The sequence below is a fragment of the Girardinichthys multiradiatus genome, chromosome 4 (assembly GCF_021462225.1).
Source record: "Girardinichthys multiradiatus isolate DD_20200921_A chromosome 4, DD_fGirMul_XY1, whole genome shotgun sequence".
NCBI lineage: Eukaryota > Metazoa > Chordata > Actinopteri > Cyprinodontiformes > Goodeidae > Girardinichthys > Girardinichthys multiradiatus.
Window position 1 is genome coordinate 46273662 of NC_061797.1, and position 25309 is coordinate 46298970.

Here is a 25309-nt window from a genome sequence, read left to right on the forward strand (position 1 = left end):
TCTCTCACTTCTTGTTACAGCAAGCTGTGCTACAATGCTAATACGAGCTTGCAGGCAAACATAAAGTGGAGATTTTGGTTTTAGCTGTAAGCCCTTCTCCAAAACAGCCCACATCAATATGGGTACATTCTTCACAGCCACAGTGAGATGGTGAAATAGATGGCCTGTAAGCACTCAATTACCTAGTCTGCCTTCTGCACCTGGCACTGAATGCTGACCATAGGGGCATGCCTCATTTCCCTGAGTCATCCTTCTCTTTTGAGTTCACTTAAAGTTCACATTCTTTGGTGATACATGGCTGACTATAAGCTTCCTTGCAAACTATCAGCCCTGAATGTACCACATTACCTTAACAAATAAATCTACTGTTTGTTTCAATTCATGTGGGAGACATGCTGAGTTTAATTCTTTATATTGAGCATTTTTGTTGTCTGTGTAGCATTTTTATGTAGACAGATTTTCTTTTTCTTCTCAAAATTATTGTATTAATAAAACTAGGAAAAAATATCTTGCAGAAGTAAATTACACTTAATGCTGACAGCTTATCTGGAGTGTGTGCTGGGAGAATACTTACCGGATGTATTAGAAGCTCTTCCCTTTTTAGTATTTGTTTCAGACAAAATTAATCAGAAACTATTCTGTAAACACTGTCACTGTTCCTGTATTTGCACATAATACTAGGTTACTGCCAGTGAGGCTTGGTAAAGGGTAACTGAAAGTCAAACACTTACTTCTGCACCTGGCAACTGTGTCTTGAGGGCATATTGTATGTTGTTCTAAAATCTATCGTGCTTTGAATATTTCTGCAATGCTCTACAGGTTTACAGGTGTGTTACGTTGCATAGCTAAAATAAAACCCAGCCTAGTTTACATGCTGTTTCTCTGTATTCATTACTTGTCCATGCAAATTGTGCTTCCCGTGTGGTGTCTGTTTGGAAACCTTTCATACTTGTTTATCTCTCCCAGAGCAGGCTCTGAAAAAGGAGGAGGCTGACCTTTTCGATCCACCCCAGCGACCCAACAGCAACAGTGATGAGCGTGGAAAGATCACTGACAGACAATACCCTGTCAGACACATGGGTAATGTATAAGCAGCTAGGACTTGTGCAGCAAGACAAAGACATGAAAAGAATGTTAAAGATGTAGGTTGTACTTTTTTTCCTCTTTTTTAAGCTGGATTTTTTGATGTCACTATGAATAGCCAGCATCTGCTATAGACAGTGCCCAAAGTACAGTAGTTTGAAGAAGTTTGAAGTAACGTGACTAGGAGCTCACTTTACAGTCTCGAATAGCTCATTTTGGCATTCAAAAGCTTATTTTGAATGCCAATTCAATTCACATAGTGCTTCAAGTCATTTCATATACAATAGCTGCATAGTATTTCCTTTATCCGATCAACTGTGACACGATTTAGCTGGGCTAATCATGTCTGAATACAGACTACAAATAAAGATATGCCGACACATAAATACTACAAACTACTCTCATCTTTAAGTTGTATTTAACAAAAAGTGATGCCCAGGTTGGAATGGTTTTGGCGCAGCAGTAGAGCACGCAACCCATGTACAGAGTCCTTAATTCTCGACACGGCTATCCTATGAGAGAGGTACATCTGTGAGAGGTTCAAAACTGTAGGTTTTTCATCCACTGAAACATTGATTGGTTTGTTCAATTGGCTCTGATTTCCTTCTTTTTTCTTACTTTGGCAGTACAAAAACAATGAAGGTAATGCATTCTTCTGTCATGAAGTTTGTGTTTTAGAATTATATATAAAAATGCAGTTAGTCTGTATTATGTATGTCTATAAATATATGTAGAAAAGTAGTTAATTTGATAAACCCCTAAGAAAAAGATATGCCCATGCTCATCCAATCAGGCTTACAATACAATACTCCCATAAGGTAAAGAAACGCGAGTAGTGACATTCTCTTAACTTGTATATACCTATAACATATTACAGATTTGCCTACTTGGCTTAAGTAGAAGGCAACTGGACTTCACACTATTCTTGAAGACAATTCACTTCTTATCTAAGACTTCTTCCGATCTGAACAGGGTCTAAAGTAATTGTAGTCGGAACAACCACACTAATAGGGCCATTAAAGTCCCTAATGGGGCAATTAGGACATGTGAGTCACTGGCCCTACACACCATACAGCTTGGGGTTGAAGTTGCTTGACAATCCCAACAGGTCTCTAATGATGCTATTGGAGTTGTTTTGATCACATGTCCCAAGGTGTGAACTGCTGAAAATCCACCTGAGGAGACAATGCAGGATGGCAGAGTAAGCATTAGAAAATGAGATCTGAGGCTTCCTCCTCCATTTTATTTTTCATGTTTAACATAGATTCCAGATAGCGTATTTGAAGTTGGAGGGTGGATAGGCAGGGGTCTTGCGGGAGGTGATCTAGAGGAGAGGTTAGCACCTTCTGTGGGTTTGCAGGTTCCAGGAAGCTGAAGGAGAAGCACAGTGAAGCACCTTCAGCCAAATGTGAATTCGGACTCAGAACATAGGTGGCGGGAAAACCAAGTCTGGGTCCGTGGAGTTCCTGTCCACTCTACAGAGAGGAGAGTAAACGTAAGTAAACAATAAGGTCACAGGAAACGAGAAACCAGAGCTAGTCTGTTGATCTGATTACCACTCAGGTGATTTAACAATCTGACACCTCCTTCAGGGTTCCAGCTGCTTAAGAAAGCTCCTCTTGATTAGCCTTGATGATCTTCAGCTGTGGCTGCACCTGCCTGTCACACCCTGCAGGAGGAGGTGAGGGAGAAACCATCCCTCTGACTATCACTGACATCCGCAATCCAGTCCGGTAGGTGGCGGTAAATGCACTTTAAGTTGGTTTGTCATCAGCCAATAAAAAAACCCAGAAGAAGAATAAGAAGAAGATGGTGTGGGTTGAAGGATTATTAAATAAATAAAATAAAATGGGTATTACTGGAAAAATGTTTAACTGGATTAAAGATTTTTTATCAAATAGAACAATACAAATAAGAATTAGTCAAGAATTGTCAGGTAAATATATAGAAGATAATGGTATTCCTCAAGGAAGTATTATAAGTCCATTATTGTTTTCTACAATGATATAATGATGATTGGTAAAGAAGTTGGTTGCTCAATATTTGCGGATGATGGAGCTATATGGAAAAGGGGTCGTAATATCAAACTTATTGAAAAGAAAATACAGGATGAGATTATTAGAACAGAACAATGGGCATATCAATGGGGATTTAAATTCTCAGTGGAAAAAAATCATGTATTAAGGAAAAATTTAATTTGATAGATACTTTGCAAAGAAGTTTAGGTAGCAGACATATTCAAATCATAGTTAGATTTTTCAAAAAAACTAAATTAATAAATAGAATTTGATTGTTGTAATAGTAAACAAGATTTAAAACCATGAAGAACAACACTCCATACCAGTCGGTGGCGGTAATGTACACCATAAAGTTATTTGACAACCACCAAGAAATAATACAAGAAGAAGAAGAAGGAGAGAGAGAGAGAGAGAGAGAAACAGAGAGAGAGAGAGAGAGAGAGAGAAACCACACAAGCACAACAACACAAACCTGTGCTCAGCTCCATGGCATGATAAAACGTGCATGTTGCTGTCTTCAAACAGGTGTCCCTGAGTGTCCTTGAGATGTAAATGATCTGCTGATTCTTGAGTTTCCAAATTGCCCCATTATTGACTTCAGTGGCCCTATTTGTGTAAGTAGTCTCACTATAAGTTATAAGCCTGGTACTTCCAACCATGTTTGGAACTAAATAAGTTTTTAGATGAGTGGTGAAACTTCTTCAAGAAACAAGAGAAGTCCAGTCACCTTCTACTTAAGCACTTGGGATTTTGTAAACTGAGCCTATTAGTGAATATTTTACAGTACCTTACAAAGGTATTCAAAACCCTTTGGTTTTGAATACCTTTGTAAGGTATTCAACCACCAGTGGCCTTTAGAAGTTAGTAAATGTTGTCCCCCTATGTGTAATTTGTCCTAAATATAATTTTTTTAGAATGTATTTTACATTCTGAAGTTTGAGTCCTCCTCATTGACGTATATCATTGTCACATACTGTAGCCTATGTTTTTCTTTTGCTCTCACTTATCTTCGGAACCAGAGAAACAAAGAGCTTCATTTCAGTTTTAGTAAAAGCAATTTTAGAACTACTGTTTTCATGTTCACCTATTAAACCTTACTGCCTGTTTGTATTTTTTGAAGTGTAATCCTTGTTGTCAACACTAAATTAATACTTGTACAAAATACCTCTGTTGGCTTTGATCAGTTGCTAGAGTTTCCTCAAACCATGGAAGACAAGCAAATTCAATTGCTCTGCCAGCCAACCTACACAGACTTTAACAGCATTTTAATGCTGCTTGTCATTTAAATAAAACTGCTTGTCTGTTGAACTGTTATGAGGCTAAAGGACAATTTTTGACAAGTCAGTCACTAAAGTTTGGATGACATAAATAAAAAGAAACGCGCATCTTTTAGTGCCTTTGACACGTTAAAAGCATCAGAACACAGAAATGGCCACTCAAATTGGAGACTTTTACTTGAGTTGCACTTAAGTCACAAAAATAAAAGACATTAGACTCAAATTAGACTTTTGACCTAAAGGCATGAGACTTGACTTGGAAAAAATGACTTGTAAATATCTCTGTCAGATCAGATATGTGAATTTTGGCCAAATGCAGTTGTCCATTTACTCCAATTGGTGGCATAGCTTACCATAACAAACAAATTAATTACTTACTACACCAACATTAATTAGGGATACTATAGAATTAATATTAATTTTCAATCTATGCAGATGCTCTTTTTTGCACTGCTGAAAGTTCATTCACCTCCAACTGCTGAATGCTTGGAGCAACTTCTGTTTTTTTCTTTTTTCAACCGTGTCCTGTCCGGCAGAGTAGTACTCATAAATGTTGTCTGAGTGCCAAGAAGAAGCCCAACAGATTTACCTTCACAAGTGGAGCATTACGCCTAACGCTTTAATGCTCTGCTTGATATGGAACACTGGGAGGACCCCTTCTGGGACCACTGCAACTCCCCGAGAGAAGAGCAAAGGAGAGTCCCAGGGGAACCTCCCATCAGCCACAGTGCAGGGAGCTGCAGCAACGAGCCCACAGGCCCCGCTGGCAGCCGTTTACGCCGGAGTACATCCAGCCATGAACCCAGAAACCTGAGACCGCGGGGCACATCACACCCAAGCAGAGACCCAACAGAGCCAGGGGGCCAAAGCCCTGGCTAGCAGCCGCCAGTAGTGAGCCGGCACACACCAAAGCACCCAGCCCCGGACACCAAGAACCACTAATACACCAGAGGGCAAAGACACCAGCCACTGGCAGGGAGTGTGGCAGGGAGGAAAATGACACATAAAACACTCATACCCATACACCCAACATAAAGACACACCAATGGACATCATACACTCACACACACTCCCCATACATATTTCTAGTTCCAGGTACCGACCCCAGAGGGGCAACCAGCCCCCGGATCCAGGAGGTGGTCCTCTTTATTCCAGGGTGGAGCAAGGCAGACCGCCCCAGCACCAGCCCATCAATAAATATCAAAAGAAAGCTGATAACATCATGACATAATTTTACTTTCCATTAATGCAAAACGGGCCTATCTGTGATATTGCAAAGCAGTATTAATATGTATACAAGCAATAAAGTAAAAAAAAAAGAAAAAGGGTTTTTGGAAAATATGACAAAAAGGTGATAATGTCAATAATTTTACACAAGTGTAGCAGCAAACAAAAACAGCTTTTAATTTATTTGATTCAGTTTTTCTCAGACCAACTTGAAAAAGATAAGATATGATTTTGTTTGATTTTTAATTCCTATCGTTTTTTTCTGTCTTGAAAACTATTTGAAAAAATATGTGAGCTCATCGGCTTTTCATCTGTCAAAATGTTTTTTTGTCAACTTGAAGTTTAATTTGTTTTTTCTTTCAGAAGAATTTGTCCCTTTGGATTCCCGCAGCAAACTTGGCAACACAGGTTGAATCACCAGCCTGCATGTGTCGGCCCTTCTTAGTTCTTCAAGTTACCAAATGCAGCTGGGCAACTGGAGATCAGATAGCATGCACTTTACACCAAATACTGGCATGCTGTTCCAACTTGCAGTGTTCTTTAAGATCAATATGTTTTCTAACTGAAACAGAACAAATAAGAGACACAGATTTTTGACATCTGAATCATGATAATACCTTTCTTGCTATAAGTAAGAATATTAAACAAATGCAGCTCGTTCATACTTTACTTAATTAGATATTAGATATTCTCTAACCTGTGCATCCTGCAAAGTGGCAGTGTTTTTGGACAGTACTTAATAAATACAGAGTGAACACAATGTATTGTTTAAATTGATAATTGTTAGGTGTTGATTTAGAAGGAGCTGGATCAGCCCTCTACAGGCCTATGACCTGATCCATTGCTATGTTTATTTTTACCATGGTCAGATGGCAATTACTATGACCCCAGCATCACTAGGAACAATGATACTGATCAAGCGTGTAAAGATGATTAATTTTTTTTTTTTTTTTTTTTTCATTTTGACAAGCTCTTGCAGTCATTATTATAAACTTGTTTTATTTGTGTGGTCACTGCCTCGACTAAGATTAGAGAGGCCAGCCAGTGCTAAAACTCAAATTCAACACTACTTTAATAATCTCTGAAAGGGAAATTAGATTGAAAAACTACCCAAAAGTGTTCTTAAATAGAGCTGCTGCATTTACATGTTAAAAGGGAAAATACTGATGTGAATGAATATATTGGCATCCTTAGAAAACATGTTAAAAGCTTTGCAATTATTATTATTTTTTTTTTTTTTGCATTAGCATAATATGATATTTAAAAGTTATCCTCAAATTCAACCTTAAATTTGAGTATATTTTCTTATCAGGGAAGAAATTTCACTGGTAACAATGTTTTTTTGGTGCCTGTCAGTACATTGTGTAACCCGATCTTCATGAGGAAACCACTTAGTCTTCTCACATGACCAGGTTGGGGCATGCTGGAAAAGGATCTTTGACCAGTCCTTTTTTCTCAGTCTCATTTAGATCATTCAGAGTCCTAGGTCCTCCCTTTTTTATTTACCTCACCTGACAGATTTCAGGATTTAGATCTCAGAACAGTGACATCCATGTAAGAAGGTTGATTTTGTGTCTAGTTAACCAATTCTGTTTATTTAGAAGATATCTTTTAGATATCTTTTGGTGAGCTCTGTCTCTTATCCAATGGAGAAATGTCCCATTCCTCCACAAACCTGCATTGATAAGAGGGTATAAACAATGGACAGAGAGATGTTTCTTCTAACTGGATATAATGGTAACATTTTGGTTTGGCCTAGCCAGACCTGACGTCAATCTGTCAATCTGAAGAAGAATCTAAAGCTTAGGGTGATGGCAAGGAGGCCTTCCTATCTCAAAAAGGTGAAACTCATTGGCAAAGATAAACTTTCAGAATTCCAGTGGAAACATGGAAAAAGCTGGTCAGCAATAATAAGCTGAGTTTGAGTGAAGGTTAAAGATTAATTTTTTTAATTGGTGAGAATGGTATAAATAATTTTTGACATGTCACTTTTTTAATATAATGTAAATAAAAACAGATACAGTTTTTTCCCCAAAACTGACACTCCTTTTATGTTGTATTGTCTATTGAGAGATTGTCTAATAGTCTATCAGAAACAAACCTACTGGTTGAATGAACGATCATTGTAAACCTAAATGTGTCAGGGGTAGGAAGACCTTTGGGTGTAACTGCAGAAAGGCTGAAATAAACATGGTATAATAGCTCAGTGAAATACCTCCTAATGATTGTATTTCAGGAGATATAAATTATTCTTAGCATTTTGATTTGGACAGAGTTTCTGTATAAATGAGGTTTGGAGGAAGGACCATCCAAGTGTTCAAGTAGGAGGTGAGGTCCTTGCAATGGAAAACCAATCTATATTTGTGTTTTGTATTTAAGTTTTCCTTCCACCATGTATTGCAGCTCTAAATGCAGTCATTGCTGCTCTATCATAAATCATGTCTTCTTCACACACTGTATTTAATCTTCAGACCCATTTATAATCATCCTTCTCTGAATTACAGGTGTTAAGATGAGACACAAAGTCCCTTAAGGATACAATTTGTCTTGGCAGTCGTGAAGGATTCCTGTGGGTGTTATGAAGGACAAATAACCACACAGCAGGACAACTTTGTTATCTTGAGACTCATGTCTTGGAAAGTTGCAATGGTATTCCCAGAGGTAATTTGTTCCTCAAAAACATTCAGATGTGTAAAGGGACTCTTCATCATGTTGGGGCTAAACTATCTAAAAACAGTAGAGAGTCAGGTACACTTTTAAGTACTACATCTGATTCTCAATGGTTGTTTTTCTTTGTGCTACCTTCAAAGTTGCTGAGCCAGCTGCAATGGCACTGTGTTTTGTGATCAGATGTTGTTTATGGAACATGGTCAGAATACCAATGTTCAACAACTACAACTGATATCCTGTTGCACACCTTTAAAGACCTTCTCTCACCACCATGCACCTCTGAATGTAATAAAACAGGTTTTAAAAAAGTCTGAAGTATAAATTTGTAAAACCAAAAGAAAATGCAAATGGTCTATAATAGTTTTTTTGTAAATTCTATTATATAGTAAGAAACATTTCTGGGGGTGCCATGGTGTTTATTATAATAAGACTGAATTAAGCAATTGTAAGAAAATTTACCTGACAGCATATCCATTAGCCTCGGCAGTTTTTCCTGCTAGTGCGGTTCCATGTCAACTCGCCCCTTTGCCTTTTCCTCTTTAATGTTCGTTCCGAAAATAACTGGCCGGATTGTTTACACCTGCAGACATGCTTACAGGATGTTTACCTATATAATATGGATTTGTGGCACATCTCTGAGCTGAAACAGGATGTGACACTGGAAGCAGAGGGATTCTTTGGCATCAGAAGATGTTAAAGACACTGATCATTTTTATACATTCAAGCTATTCTTAATGTTCCCACAAAACTCAGAACCACAACATTTTGCTGGACGTCTAACAAAACAAATAAGCAAGCAAGCAAAAATAGATTAATAAAAAAAACACATTTAAAAAAAAAACACTTCTCCACGTATTTAAACGCGCTAGCGAAGTAGATTTTTGTCCTCCTGCAACATAATTTTACATTACAGCAATCAAACCCAGCTTATTTCTACTAAATAAAAGATAGGACGTTAGCTCCAACTAAGAGATAGGACTTTTCGTAGATATCAGTATAAATTACTCTGGCAGACTGGAATATACTTTTCCTCTTACAGCATAAAACCCCTGTTTGCTCTGTCTAATTAGAGAGGTGAAGGAAACAGGAGATACTATGACTGATAGAAGAATCTGATCATAATTTGCATCAGCTTTGTCAGATTTTTATGAAACACAGGAATCATTGGGGTAAAATTAGTGTAGATGATTAATGCTGCTTTCCATGAAAGCTGACAGAGTGACATCAGAAATCGTGAGAATTTGAAATCAGCAAAAGTTTCTTGCTTCAAGCCTCTGGTTTCAAAAGCATTGCTGACATGCTGAGTAGGAGGTCTGACGTTTTGGAAAGAAGTGTCAGGAGAACAGTGGTGTGCACAACAGACATATTCCACCAATTTAATGTAAGTCATGATCCCTAACATCCCTCCAGATCCCCAATGGCCTCTCAGTGACAGAGTTAGGAGGCGCATGGGCTTCTTTGTACTAATTGGCTTTGTTGACTAAACGAAGGTTTAGATATGAGGCCTGCTCGGTGAGCATGCTCCATGTCTTAATAATAATAAAAAAATAAATTAACCCAACGTTTTTGATTTGGTCATAGAAGGTGAGAACAAATTGCATGAATGTGTGAAATCATCAAATGAAGGGCTTACTAACTTAGCTAACTGAACCTTAAAATAGAAATAAGTACTGCAATTTGTAGGTGACTTTTTGAAGTACATAGAAAATTGAGAGCAAAACTGTTCACTTGGGGGGCAAAAATAGGCAGCAATGGGTATCTAAAAACTAATTTAGAGAAACTTGTTTTTTAAATCCATCTTTCCACCTTTGAAGTCAATGACGAGACCTCATGTTAATTAAAAATCAGACTTCCAGCGTAATGCACTGTTGACCACTTAGCAACTGCTTTCACAGGCTCATCAGATACACAGACGCTGATTTGAGTATTACAAAGGGTTTGGCTTGTAGGTTAAACTAATTTTCGGTATGTTATCTTGAGAATAATGAATTCAAATTTAGCCAATAAACAGTGAGCATGACTTCAATTTAGATAGGAATCATTTAATTTTGTTTCAATAAATTTAGCTTAGCTGAATGTGTAAATTAACCCCCCTATACCTCCTGAAGAAATATTTACATGCTTTATCACAGGACTGGAATCTGTTAATTGATTTGAGTAACCTGTGAAATATTCACATTTAACATCGGAACAGTTAATTTAAAGTCATCAAATCTTTTTGCCCTGCATTGCTTTCCAAAAGTGTTGAAATTTTTTAACCTTGCCACATTTTCTCAGATTACAAACCTCAGACCTTAGTGTACTTTATTAGGATTTAATGAGATAGACAAAGACAAAGTAAAACCTAATTGTGAAGTGGAAGATAAAGGGCACGTGATTTTCAAAATACCAAAAAAAAATCTTATATCTAAAATCTTAAAAATGTGTTTTTTGCATATGTATTAAAATCCCTTTACTCTGATTACCTTCAATAAAATCCAGTGCATCCAGCCAAAAGCTAATTAATAAATAGAGTTTAAACTATGTCTAATTAATTCTCAGTATGACTACTGCATATCTTGGCATATCTGCAAACATACAAACACATAGCTGCCTATCTAAACTGAGAAACTAGTCAAGAAGAGCATTAAACAGACAATTAACCAATAACCAAACCGTAGGAGATCAGTTATAAGAATCTGTTGACAGGATATCAGGTTAAATCTGAGCTCTATGGAAGAAAGGCACTATTGAATCCCATTAGAAGTCCCAGTTCCTTACGACATGTGGGGGTCACAGAAAACATCTCAAAGAACGTTCTCTAATAAGATGAGATCAAATTGAACTTTTTGCCTGCAAGCATATTCCTAAGTATGGCAGAAAACACATTTCCCTGAACAGACAACAGGACACTGGCTGCATCATTCTTTGGGGGTCCCTTTCTTCAGTAGGAACAGATAAGTTGATGAGAGGAGATGGGAAGATGGATGGGCTAAATACAGTGGAACTCTGAAAGGAAACGATTTGAGGCTACAAAAAAATAGGGATGGGGGTTTGTGTTCCATCAGGACAAAGACTCAAAACATACTGTATAACCAGACCCACAATAGAATGGTTAAGGTCAAAGCATGTTCCTGTGTTAGAACGGCCTAGTCAAAGTCCAGACCTAAATCCAATTGAAAATCTATGCTACGCTTTCCATCGGGGCTATAGATCTTACTTATACTTCAGTTATGCACTGCTTTGTGTTGGCCTGTCACATAAAATCCAAATGAATGACTGTGAACTTTGCAGCTAAATGTGAAAAAGTTAGTATGAATACTTTTGCAAGGCACAGCAAATGAATAACCACTGAATCCCCCAATGTGTTAACACTAACAATATACTTACATTCTTAAATGTTCTATTTGAGAATTAGGAAAATCATTTCTGTTTTTAGGTATTTAAATTCCTGTGATTAATAAAAACAAAAACATGTTTTATGCAGCTAGTTGTTTACCCAAGCATTATCAAGCTCTGTAGCATTTTAACAAGCCCTATTTATCAGCCCTATTATTTCAGCAGTAATTGTGGTGATTTTTAGGGGCAGCAAACCACAGCACCGATTGATGCCAGAAATTACGACAAGGAGGGCAGCAAATCTGCCACACCTGCTGCATCTACCAGCAACACAAAACACTTTTCTAACTTGTTGGCTGCTTAGGTCAAGCCGAGGTGCATATCAATCATGTTCACTGAAAATATTGATCGAGTCCAGGTTTCAGGTAAGGATGAGTGAAAGGATGGAGGGAGCCAAACATTTAGCTTGAGTATATATTTTCTTTACATTAGTGATGTAACATGTATTTTTATGAATAACAGCAAAGAAAGAAAGTAGAAAGGAGGTAATCGGACAATTTAAAAATATATCCAATATATATCTTGTGTGTTATTATAAGAGGTAATTTTCTTTCAGGGGGCCCTCGGGTTTATGTTGAAGCATTAAGAGAACAAAAGGGAATAATAATAGTAACTTCATACAGCAGGTAAATGCTACCTAATTCTCTACAGTGCATGCTGATGCTACAAGCAGATCTCTGCTCGGACACCTAGAGGTTGGAAGACTTGAAAATGTATTAGGATATATTTTTTGTTACTAAAAAGTGCTAAAATCAAGTATACAGCTCCCATATAAATGAAAATCATTTCATGAATAACAAACGGGCATCCAGCCTTCCTCCACCTTCCTCAGTAGTGCAGAAAATAAGCTAAAGCTTTTAGTTTAGTCAGTTCAATTCTCAAACTCAGGCTGCGACTGCCAGCTGTGGAAAAGCTTACATTGCAGTTTAATTAGGACTTGTAGTGTCCTGCATAGGGCTGTAATAGCAAGTGATTGCTAATTAATATAAACTGATTGTTCATCAAGGCGTCTGACTTTTTTTCTAATGTCTTATTTGGTCAACAGTGTTATCAGTTATTTAAACAATAGGAAATCATTAGTTCTTTCTTTTTTAACTGGCAGGAGACAAATTCTCATTTTTTAGCTCTTCAGCTTTAGATACTGTTTTTTTGTTGTTTTGTTGTTTTTTTTGGCAACATACTTAGGTGGCAGGAAGTAAATGTTGGCTGTTGCAGTGTAAATTAGATTGCTTTAGCAAATACCATGCATGATTTGTATCTGAACCCCAATTTATTGTAAATGGATACATTCTCCCATTAGCAAGTGTCACTCTGCAACAGTCCTTTCCCCAAAATTTCACATTCTAGATTCTCCACTGATGAAATATTTCTGAATTCTTTCAGATATGCATCCAGATGTTTGTCCTGGGAGTGCTTTCAGTTTTAGTGACGTCCTGGAATGCTGGTCATTTGGATGCTGTCCCCTTGGAGGGCTGGGTTGTAATAAGCTGAACCACCAAAGTTCAGGTCCAAAGGTTTGCAGTTGTCTAATCTGAGGACTGAAAATTCAAAAGTCATTGTTAAGTTTTGTTTAGAATTTCTTTGTGGCATTGTATTTGCAGGAACTACAAACTTTTTTAATCATTTAGCAGTGTGTATTTAATCTTTTTTATTTGTTTTTTGTTGTGGTTAACAGCTGAGCTATAATGTTCAAAACCTTATAGAATATTGTTCTGTAGATATAATGTGAAAGGAAATTGATGTATCTGGGCCTTTCCTTGTAAGAACTCAACCAAAATGAAAGAATACAGGTCCTCTAGAGTACTATGAACTAAAAGGGTGCTGACATTGCAATGAAAAGTGTTGGCCCCCTACACAAAATGCTATTTTCAAATGAAAACTCAAACCAACCAGGTCCTACCTGAAAATAATAATTGGAAAATTGTAATTTGTATTTATTTAGGTTACCTTTGTCAAATATTTAAATTTGCTTCATGATCTGAAATATTTCACTTTATCCCAAAAAAAAAAAAAAAATTAAGAAACTGGAGAAATCTATGGGGGCAAACACTTTTTCATGCCACAGTAATTCTGTGGAGGTTCATTAAATTAAATTTTTGGAAAGAAGGAAGTCATTATATTTAGATATTGTGACAGAAAGCATGTAAATGAACACATAGTATGAGAAACAAATTACTCAAACCCACAGAAGACTAACACAGAGGAAATGAAGGAAATTGTAAATCATTATTGACATTCATGCAGTATCATGTATACATATTGTTATTATTATAAATATAATATAAAATATTAATTTAGCATATACAGCATCCCAAATTTAATATAGTAGGTATTTCTTCTTCTGTAATTTCTTACTATGACTCTTTAATTAAGGCTTTGTCTTACATTTTCTTAACAATTCTTCTTGTAAGAATCAGTACTTGCTTTAGACAATAGCTGTAGTTCAAAGTTCAATAGATTTTTGCAATCTCTCTGTACCACAGACAAAGTGACTTGTCACCATAAACTTTCTATATCTAGAGCATGAGTATGTGCTTGTGGGCGTGTAGGAGAAAAAACGCTCTCTGCAGTCTTCTGCCATTTAATTTTGCTTGGAGCTTTACAGAGAGGTTAAATATGAGGGTGCTTAGGGGAAAGTGTAACTGACAAAGTGCCTAGTTTCTCGATGCTTATGACAAGAATGAGACAGATTGTTGGCTATCCTATTTGAATGGGGAAGTTTCCTCATTATCAAGGGGTTACCTTATTAAAACAGGATGAGTTATGCAGCTCCAAACAGCAGCCAGTTATAGTACAGTCTGGAGGCAGTAAAATCTGCCAACCAGCACATCCAAAGCTTTTTCATTAACAGGTGTTAATTGGCTATGTATCATATCTCCCAACAATGTTAAACTTGTGGAAAGTAGTTATTGAATGAGCATAAAAGCTTTCAGAGAAAGTAAATGTATGCTATCAAGGAGCAATAATGTGGGCATCTGGTCTAGCAACGATTTTATTTCAAAATGTTTAGTTTAAAGTCAATCACCTATAGCCCAGATGGATATCATCCATCTATCCACAGTGCCTGGCAAAAGTATTTGTACACATGGAACATTTTTCCATTCTGTCACATTAGAACCGCCGAATATTAAGATTTAATAAACACTCCATCCTCACCATGTAGCATGGTGGTAGTTGGATCATGCTGAGGGGGAATAAATAAATTAAATAAATTAAAAGGTAAAATAATAAAATACCACAGATTTTTTTATATATCAGTTTCCTCCTACTTTAATATTACATAATACATTATGTTCTATCGCATAATATCCCAAAACAATATTCTTGTGGTTGTAATGTGACAAAATGTGAAAATGATCAAGAATCGTACGAATACTTTGGGAAGGCACAGTATTTGCCATACTCTCTTTATCTTACTTAGAGTCCTGCCTCTCCAGCAGTTGTATCTAGTGTATAGCAAACAGCTTTTAAGCAGGTGTTCTAAGGTTAACCTACCTGGATCTGAGGGGTACTCCTCCACCAGCTTGCGGTGAGTGAAAGCTTTCTGATGTTTCTTTTTCAGAATGATGTAGGCCACCAATCCCACAACAGCTGTTGCTGCCGCCGTTCCCAGCACAGCCAACCAAGCCACGTTCCTTTTACTCCTGTAAGGATCCATCTCTGAACCTTCATTTGAGAAAGGAGGGGTATGGTTATGTGGGTGGAAAAGAGTTTTAAATAATTTGTCAACAGATAAATGATTTATATCAACTCCCATCTTTGAGGGCTAATTGTCACATAATTAGGGCTAAAAATGTGTTTCTGAAAAAACGTGTTGGCACGCTGCATAGATACACATCTTAATTAGGCAGAATGGCAGAATTTACACTGTGATAATTAATGCAATTAACATGCCAAAAATCACGATAATTTTCTGAATACATTTGAATATTTTAAGGTGGCATGCTGTGTTCAACATCTAAATTAGGTTTTGGAGACTAAATAGCACTTGGATTATATATCTCAGTTTATGTCTCCATGGATCACATATAGTGGATATAACAATTAATTTCACTATTGCATACAGGTAATTATAGGTTGCACAGAACATCAAGCTGAAACAACAGCCTGGTGTGTTGTGTATTGTGTTTCCCATGACCTTTTTTACTGGTGGACACAGGGCATAAATGCATATCTATGTAGGGCCACACCACTCAAACAGACATGTTCCCTTTTTTAATGAACAGTATTCTGATGAGCAATAGATGTTAATGACATTTACTTGGGTGCATAAATTGTAAAAATCTATTTTGTTTACTTTGTCTTATTATGTCACGGCAATGTGCTTTTTTATGTGTTTTTTTTATTATTATGAGGTTTTCATCATGTACAGGACCTTGAGTTGTTTTGTTGCTGAAAGGTGCTATACAAATAAACTTGCCTTGCCTATTATTCCCCTTATTTTCTGTTGGACACAAAACTCTTCTATCAAGAAATATGCATATCCTTTATTTCCAATGCTTGTTATATGAAAAACTTTTAAATAGAAAGAAAATGCAACTAACAGCTTTGAACTTTGCATTTGTTATCTGGGTATGAATTGTATAAACATACATTTACCTTTTTGAAAAATAATTGTGTAGAACAGTAACAGATTGAACTGAGTAAATGAGCACGTTAAGGCCGCTGAAGATGAGTGTGTGTTTTACCTGACATTAGTATTTATCCTGAGGATTTCTGTGAAACTGTAATATGTACTGTAGCCAAGTGAGATCAAGCACCTTGAGGTGAGTGGGTGTTTTCATTTATTAAGGTCAGAGAACACTATGTATTATACCATCTGCATATTTATAGATGTTTTGTTTATCAGCACACAGCAGTGGGTGTCATGGTATGTTGTTGGTGAACATGCTGCTCCTGTCATGGTAACTGTGGAGAATCATTTCCTTTTTTTCTTCTTCTGGCTCGCCCACAGTTTCAGAACTGTTTTCCTACAGTTTATTGCCATCATTTGTTAGTGTTATGTCCTTCTGTCACATCTGTCCATGGGATGGGAGTTTTATTTTAAACCTAACCCTGTGTTAGCTGTTTATTGCCCCTTTTGTTCTCACTGAGCTTGCCCACATGTAACTTTCCAGGTGGTTTAACAGGGAAAAAAATGAGTTGCAGATTGAATTGGACATCCAGCCTTTCCCACTCTCAAATCTTCCAAATCTGGAGGTCGACACCACAAAGCTAGTCTCACGCTCCTGCATGAAGCCAAAGGCATCTTTAAACTCAGTCCTCAGCTGCCTTTTTTCAGGCTGTTTTTGCAGCTAAAACAGGGTCTCATTGTCCTGCAGAGAGGGGAGCTGTAAAAGACCCTTTCTTCCTAAGAGGCTCAATTGATAAAACCTGAAACTCTATCCAGCCTTTGCCTTTGAAAGAACGAGTATTTGTCCTCTGCCAGTGGGAAAAGAGATGTTGCCAAATGTGAGTCAGGGAAAGGGTGGAAACACCAAGTGTGTTAAACATGCAACCATGATAAATGTGCTCATAAGTAACAAAACTGAGGGGATACCTGAAGGATTTCATGCCATTTTCTGTTACAAATTAGTGTTTGCCTTATAAAAAGTTTCAAAGATTTACATCTTTTAATTCTCATTGTCTTTTGAGAAAAATGTGATTTCTGACAGACAAACTAATGCCATGAAACAATGGAAAACTAAACTTAAAACTACTCTGAATTTTTACAAAACAGAAACAGCATCAGAGGGTTTGTTTGCACCAAATGTTTCTTAGTCCATGTAACTTAACCCAATCCACTGACCCTTCTTGTGAACATTCCTGTGCAGGACCACTTTGAACCACTTTAGAACATTGTGAAAGGGTAATTTGCCTGCTTTCAGATTGATTTTGCTTACTATTTTGTCACACTTGTTTCAGATACTCAAACAAATTTGAATTTCATACAAGGATAACTTAAGTAAATACAAAAATAAGTTTTCATATGATGTTTTCATTTATCTGTGATAAAGCAATCCAACCAGCCTGCCCCAAGTCCCAGTAGCATCGCAGGCCAGTGTCAATTAAACAGAATCAAGACAACACTTACACAGACCCTGTCTGACATGAAGTAGGCTAAAAGATCTAAAATAGCAACATATCATGAGGCAGTCATTTGAAAACAGATGAGAGGCAAAGTAATTGGCATCTATCAGCCCTTTCTAAGGCTTTATCCTCATTATCTGCAAACAAGGAGGGGTGATGAACCTTCTCAGGAGGACCTGGTCTACCAAACTTAATCCAAGAGTGCAAACAATGACACATCCAGGAGATTACAAAAGAACCCAGAACAACATCTAAGCACTGCAGGCCTTACTTCACTCTTTGCCACTGATTACAAACGCCTGGTAGTTGTTGGCACCATGATGGCACAACCAGTTATTAGGTTTGGGTGGATTATTTTTTTATCTAGGACCAGGCCTGTTGGGATATATTTCCAGTAGTAAATGAAATCATCATTTGAAAACAGCTTTTTCTATTTACTCTGGTTTTTTTTGTCATTTATTTGATGATCTGAAACATTTAAACACAACTGAAATGCAAATGCAAAGAAAATCTGTGAGGGGCAATTACTTTTTCATACTGTTGTATATTAAATATTTGTAATGCTTTAGTTTATGAAACTTTCTTTCTTTCCTTCCTGCTTATTTTGTTTGTTTTAGTTTTATCTTTAACAAATCCAACAAATCCAATCTTCAAATGCATCTTCTACAGGTTTAAAACTGACTAAGCATGTCAAAAGCACAATGAAACCCAAAACTGTATCTTTGATGTAACTTTCCAGAACTATTCTTGCTGTATCCTATTGTATCACTTCCTTAATAGGTTTTAAAATGGTTACTGGAAAGGCACATTTAAAGAAATCCATTTTCCAGGCCTGAAAATGTGTATCGAAGTCTCCCGTACCTGATTCTGCCACAGAACCCCGTTCCGAGCCGCTTCCAATTTTTCCAGTTTTGTTAGCCAAATCTGGTGAGTTTGACATTTCAGTGGTGGTGGTTTCTGGGATCATTTCTGTGGTTTCAGACAGCGGCGCTGTCGTAGTTAAAGATCTGGTGGTTGTTGTGTATATCTCAGGTGCTGCTGTGGTTGTAGGAGATGTACTGGTATGTTCTGTAAGGCCTCCCAATCCTATATCTTCCTCCGGTGTTGCAGTTGTTGTTATAGGCTTTTCCATGGTGGTTGTGGACTGTAAGTTAGTGTAATCGGTAACACTAGTTGTGTCGTTTGCTGTCATAATTGAGTTAAATTTATCGTTAGTATCCGTCATGTTGCTTTGACTTGAGTCTGTGGTCTCTGTAGTCACATTTCTTAGAGAGATGGCTGGATCTGGTAATTTTGGTTCTTGAGTCGTTTCAGTTTCAAACGCAGGGGGCATGTTTGTAGTGAAAACATTTGATCCATCAAATGCTTCAGTTACACGAACTTCTGAAGTTATTATGTTCTCCTCCTCTTCAGCCAAAAGGCCAGATGTTACCCCACTGCTGAATTCATTGTTGAGTTCGGCCACCTGATCAGCTTGGTCAAATTCGCTCTCTCCACTAAATGTAGCATTTTCACTTTGGACTTTAGTTTTGTGCGGCTGACGGAGCCAGCTCTTATCAATGGTACGTCCCGGAGAGTCAGTTGAATTTTGCAGGCATACTAGGTGGAACACTTGAAGCAGCAGGAGGAGGTTTGCTGTGACTTGTAAAGGCCTCATTTTCCTGTGGGTTTTCAAACAGAACAGAAAACACACCTGTTAACATTGATGATAAGATTAATTATCCACTTTTTTTTCCGTTATGAAAACACTTAACTGTGTTTTTACAAAGATCTCCCAAAATGCCTTTATGACCATTGTCTAATGCCATGAGTCATGTATAAATAGTAACAACTGATGTAAATTTCAGATTGACTAATAATTATCTACAATCACGAGGCTGTCTTTCCAATTTTTCTTGCCTATGGGTTGCTGAAGAAGTCTCTATTAGTTATAATGACATTTGAGTCAAAAACAAAAGTCCAACAATAAGAGGGAGTGGCAGAATGTTCTTATTATGTCCAGTTTCAGTTATTCCCTCCGTAATGTTGAGAGTAAATGCTTACGTACCATTTTGTAAAATTCACATTCATTGGGGGTAGTTTATAATGTGTTAAGTCATTTTCTACAATGGGAAACTGCAAACTCAAACATTGTTGTAATGACCATACATTACAGCATTCTGCTGAGCACTGCAGTTTTCATATCATGTTTAAAAAACAAAAATACATTTCACAATGCCAATTCAAAAAACATCATTCTGATTTTAAAAATCAGGAAAATGTTTGGGATAATATTCTGTTTTTGGCTTTCTGTGAGTAAAGCTTCTCTTTGCACACCTGCCAAGAGTAAATGCCTTCAGGAGAGATCCTCATGTGTTAAACGTCTGTTTTTTTCTAACTACACTGGCACACTGACACGGGCAAAACAGCTCTGCTTGTACCAATTTTCCAAAAGTTCAAAAACAAAATCGTTGCTTTGATAGCTGATGTCAGCTCCACTGACACAAGTCATAATGGAAATCCTTGAAGAGCTGACCTTGTCCAACTTCCTCAGACCCTCTCAGTTAATAGCTAACAGCTCCGGAATCATGACACCCTCAGCCGAAACATGGGGAACACATATGCGAAAAATTCTATGCAGTAACCCCTGCACTTTATACAGTTCACCAGAGTTGCAACACAATCTCCAGAGACAAATGTGGCTTATTGAAAGGGTGAATTAGCACAAATGCCCTGTAAGCTGTGTGTTCTCCCTTTGGCATGACTCCTACATACAAATGACAGCTACTCCCCACAGGGCATGCTTGCTCTCAGTCTCTTTGTTGATCTGCTTCTTTGTTCCTCAGTACCATAGTGAAAGGATCCATCTACAGAGCGTAACCACAGTTCCTTCTGGACATGCAAATCTGGTGATCTACTTCTCATTCCACCTATTATAGCAATGCCATGTGTTTATTTTAGCAATGCAATCTGGAAACAACCAACTGGAAATGATAAAAAAAAACTATTTTCTCTTGATTAACGATTATTTTTCTATGTTGTCATGCCATAGATTGACAAACAGCAATGAGCTAGAAACGGTCACCTATGGTTAGTTTCTCAACAGCTTGTTTTTCATCCACACAAGGATGTGCCTGTTTTTTTTTCGCACTTTGAAAAATAAATGGAAACGCTGTGGGTGGTATGCAGGCACCTGCCTGCTGTGTGAATTCTGGATCAATCAAACTGTTCAGATTTTCTTATTTACAAAAAATGTTTCAATTCACCAGGATGGGGGGAACGGAGTGAAATTTTTATATTTTATGTTAAAGAGGCAAAAAAATCCATATAAGTCTATATTTCGGAACGATGTGAGCTTGGCATCATTCCTGTCTTCCACACAATGTGGTAAATTACAGATTAAGTATAAAGGAAAAACACGGTAAATGTTTTACATGAAAGTTATCATAAATATTAAGTGTTTGAGGGAAAACTGAAAACACTGTGCTCAGAATGTAGTTAAAATCTGTTCTCTAGGAAAGTTGGCATATAAAATGTTCCGCCTCCACCTTCCCTGATTCTGATTTGAACTTGTTGGCACTCTTGAGTCTTTGCTGAGAAATTCGAATGTGTTGTGCAGCTGTAAAATAGAAAATGATAGCTGTTATTCTGCAATAAATCAATTATTTCTAGATGTGTAATATAGCATTATTAAAATGGTACAGCATTTCTCATGAAACTGAAGTCCATCTCAGGACGCCCTATCCAGTTGGTGTTGTTGAGGGACTTGATCAGGTGAAAAAGAGCCCCAGACAGCTCGGTAATTCATTTAAGCTTGTCACCCTGTATCTTTAAGACTCAGGGTAATTTTAGACAATGAAAGCAAATATTTCTTGAGCTGCTCCGTTCTACACATGGAGTCAGCTACTATAAAAGCACCAAGGAGGCCATCGTTAGTTTTAAATAATTTGTGTTGCTGCACCTTGGAACTTGGTTGAAAACAATAAAATGCAAAAAGGACGTTAATTATTTGTAAGCAATATCCAAGCACAGCAGTTGGTTAACTGCCACCAGCAACACAAAGGTTGTTCAAGCCAAAAAGGCTATGTCACTATTTCTTTATTGAATCTGATCTATTTCTTCTACTGGACTATTTTCTTCTAAACTTTACAGTTTTACACTGAAAATATATTATATTATATTATATTATATTATATTAATCAGTGGATATCAAACATTAGCTACTTATGTTTCTTTTGTATGGGAACAAAAAATCCTGTTTTTACAACTTGTAAACTCTTTATATAAAAATGTGATAATATTCTTGCCTTTTTTTCATGCAATATCACGAATAAAAATTAGTAAACAAAATACTATACTAAAACAAACCTAGCGATATGAACAAAGTTGGTTGAATAATTTACTCTCAAATATATCAGTAATTTATTTGAATGATGGTAATAAATATATATGTTGAAAATAAATCCCCTCTCCATGTATTTAGCTTCTCATTTTACACTGAAGGTCTCTGCATTTTAAATGAATCCAATTCATGTAAAACCAGTTTAACAAGTGGTTAGGCAAAGGTGTTGACTTGTTCTGATTTGGGCTGTGTAAATATATATATATGACGCAAGTCGGGAAACTATTCTAATTATGCACACCTTATTTGTAAGCTTTAAAATCTGTATCAATGTTGCCACCATTCACCTGTTATGATTCAAGTCTGTCAGAGTCAAACTTTAACAATATTTTGAGCTTGTGCTACCCACATATGTGGGTTGTTTTAATCCAAACCACTGTCACTTCCTGTCCATCATGTTATTCTCACATCTTACCACAGCAGCGCTCTGAGAGTATATTTGACCGTGGGAGTCATACCAACAAGCCTTTGAGAGGGTCTGGGAGACAGCAGGAGACGTGTTTACCTCTGACCCGTCACACTCAGAGGAGCCTTCTGTTGAAAAGAGTTCCCACTCTCCTGCATTGTCAGAGTCTGTAGCAGCTATCGCCTCAACAGCCCTGTCAGCTTCAACTTTCCAGAGATCCAGCCCCACATAAACAAAGGAGCACACAGTGGCTAAAGGAAACACTACACCCTGCAAATACTATTCAGCCACCACACAAACACCAATATGACTAATTATGTGACATTTAAGCTCTTCAGGATTTTCCTTTGTTATTGTCACTCCTTAATTTAAGCTAATATTTGCAACATTTAGGTTTGTACAGACCTATTATAGTTTCTTCTTTAGAACAGCAAAAATAGGATCAGATAAACAACTGATGATGCCTCGTTAAAGATTTATCATTCTAACAGCATTTGAAAAAAGTACTTGTCTGTTATACAATGTTACGTATGTTAACTTGTATGTTATACTTTAATTCTTATAATGTAGGTTTTACAATTAATTACCTAATCTAAATTGTTCTTTAGACTTCCTTTGGTTAAATTTTGCTTTATTGTTCCAGGAGTCTGACCTTCTGAAATAACATCCTGGTGAAACCACCACTTCACTTGTTAGGGTTGTATAAGGCTCTGTGTCATATGTGTTCCTAAATTAAAAATTCATCGTCAGTAAATCCTTACCTTTTTCTTCAGCTGTGTCAGATGAGAACAGGTGCACAGAAATCTCTTCACTAACCTGCCAATATGTAAGAGAATCAGCAGTTGTCCTAGAGAGAGAAGCAGGTAGAGAAAGGAGGAGGAGGGCACAACAGAGTGGCATTCACAACCTGTTCAACCTGCTCCTACACCTGCCAGCACAGAAACACACCCTATGCTGCATCCACCTTCGCGCTTTGAAAAGGTCTTCCAGGACTAGGAAAAAAAGAAATTATTAAATAGCACAGAGGCGTGCAGGGTTTGATTAGTTGTTCATGCTCAGTTGTTTCATGTTCTCATGTACAGGTTAATGGAAGTCTTTAGTTGCCAGGTTGGATCTGTGAATTCCCACAGTGGGCGGAGTCTTCCTCAACCCGTCCTCTGAACCTCCTGTCTTTTCACCTACAGGGACTGTAGACGACAGCTGTTGTCATGGTAACAATAAAGAGCCTGGTATGCTCAGGTTTCATCCACGCCTTTTGTCTCTGGTCTATATCAGTCTTCGCCATGTGACGTGTGACTTTGTGAACTCGCAGGTACTGTGCGTCAAATGAGCTGGGATTGTTTTTGTCTCATTCCTCAATCAAGTGAGTCATGCTGCTGCTGAATTCATTTGAGCAGAAGAGTGAGGTGGATGAAGTGGCACTTGAAGCTCGGTGTGCTCCAAGCTGAGAACAAGGAGTGGTTGTGCTCTTTTGTTAATGTAACCCAGAAGTTCAAGTTTCAATTTAAAAGTTAGAAAACAATTTCAATACCCTGAAAACCCTGAACCCACTCAATGGAACCATTTTTTTGTTATACGTTCATACTAGCATACACAGCTTGTGTCAAGCTTTCCCAGGGGAATTTGTCAAGTATGCTGCCTTTTGTTTCTACAGTTCCACTGAGAATAGGCTTAGCTTTACATTTAGTTGCAAAGCCAAATACTATCTGGTTAATTTACTCCAAGAGCAAGTTTAATGTGTTTTTTATAATATGATGTACTATAGTAAATGTTTACTATGCTTTTAAACTTTGCTGGACATGTTAGAATTCTATCATTTCATTACACATAGAGCTGGATAGTTCGACTGGATAGTTGAATTGCAGTTGACATCGCAATGTCAGTAATACCATTAATATTAATATCAATTCGAAGCACCGTGTGTACGCAGATTTGGTTGGATATCATATTTCAAGGGACATGCATTCCCACTCTGCATGCCAATTAGATATTTGGTCAGTTGGATGGTCTCTAATATGCCCATGATGCACACCATGTGCATATTTTAGGGCCGCAGTGAAAGCAAACAAAAAAATAGTGGGAAAACTATAATGTAGCAAAAGAAAGAAAATACTTTGAAGAATGGAGAATAATGGTAAACGGTATGATTGTCGCAATATTCGGCAATTATATGTTTTCCTGATATCCTGCTGCCATAATTATAGCAAAAACAAAAAACAAAGTAAAGTGTATGGTTAATGGGCCAGCATGAAAGACTTTAATTAGAAATACTAATGTATTAAAAATAGAGATTTAAAGGTGACCCATTATACTTCCTTTTAAACATTTGGGATAAGTCTATGGGCTATACAAAACATAAATGAAGCCTGTTATCCGATAGCAGAGAATGTGCATGAACACATGTGGCTCTTTGCTGCCAACAACAGAACATCTGCCTTTAAAGATAGCTATAAAGTAAAACCAGTCGGCGAGACGTGATCCTCTACTGAAAATTGAGTGGGTGGAGCTCCGCTTCAGTTGCTGGTCAGGAGCGGGACTCAGGTAACGTTATGTGCCAGTGTAATTACACAGCTGTCTAGAAAAAATAAAACATTCATTTATAGCCAAAAAACGGCTGAATGTTTTAGGGTTTTTTTGCGTTTGGACTGTTTGTCGAAGCATTGGAGACCCAAATGGAAGTATAAAACCGATCAAAAAGTGAATTTTGCATAATAGTTCCCCTTTTCGATCAAAAATGTGTAATTAATAATCATGACATTCATCTTTTTTTGCAACTACAAAGAATATCCTTCTTTTAGTA

General features: G+C 37.2%; 1 protein-coding gene across 3 annotated transcripts; it reads right to left on the reverse strand.

Annotated features, from left to right (window-relative positions):
• Positions 1-10562: 10562 nt before the first annotated feature.
• On the reverse strand, positions 10563-23644 carry muc15 (mucin 15, cell surface associated). 3 transcript variants are annotated; one of them, XM_047362444.1, is made up of 5 exons: positions 23590-23644; positions 23271-23501; positions 18584-19383; positions 15149-15319; positions 10563-13191 (listed from the first exon to the last, which is right to left on the reverse strand). In XM_047362444.1, the coding sequence occupies exons 3-5, from the start codon at positions 19377-19379 to the stop codon at positions 13076-13078; spliced, it is 1083 nt and encodes a 360-aa protein (XP_047218400.1). In that variant the 5' UTR covers positions 19380-19383; positions 23271-23501; positions 23590-23644; the 3' UTR covers positions 10563-13075. The 3 variants fall into 3 exon arrangements, with proteins under 3 accessions (XP_047218400.1, XP_047218401.1, XP_047218399.1); XM_047362445.1 differs by lacking the exon at positions 23590-23644 and having other exon boundaries at positions 23326-23571; XM_047362443.1 differs by lacking the exon at positions 23590-23644 and having other exon boundaries at positions 23271-23571.
• Between the last annotated feature and the right edge of the window lie 1665 nt (positions 23645-25309).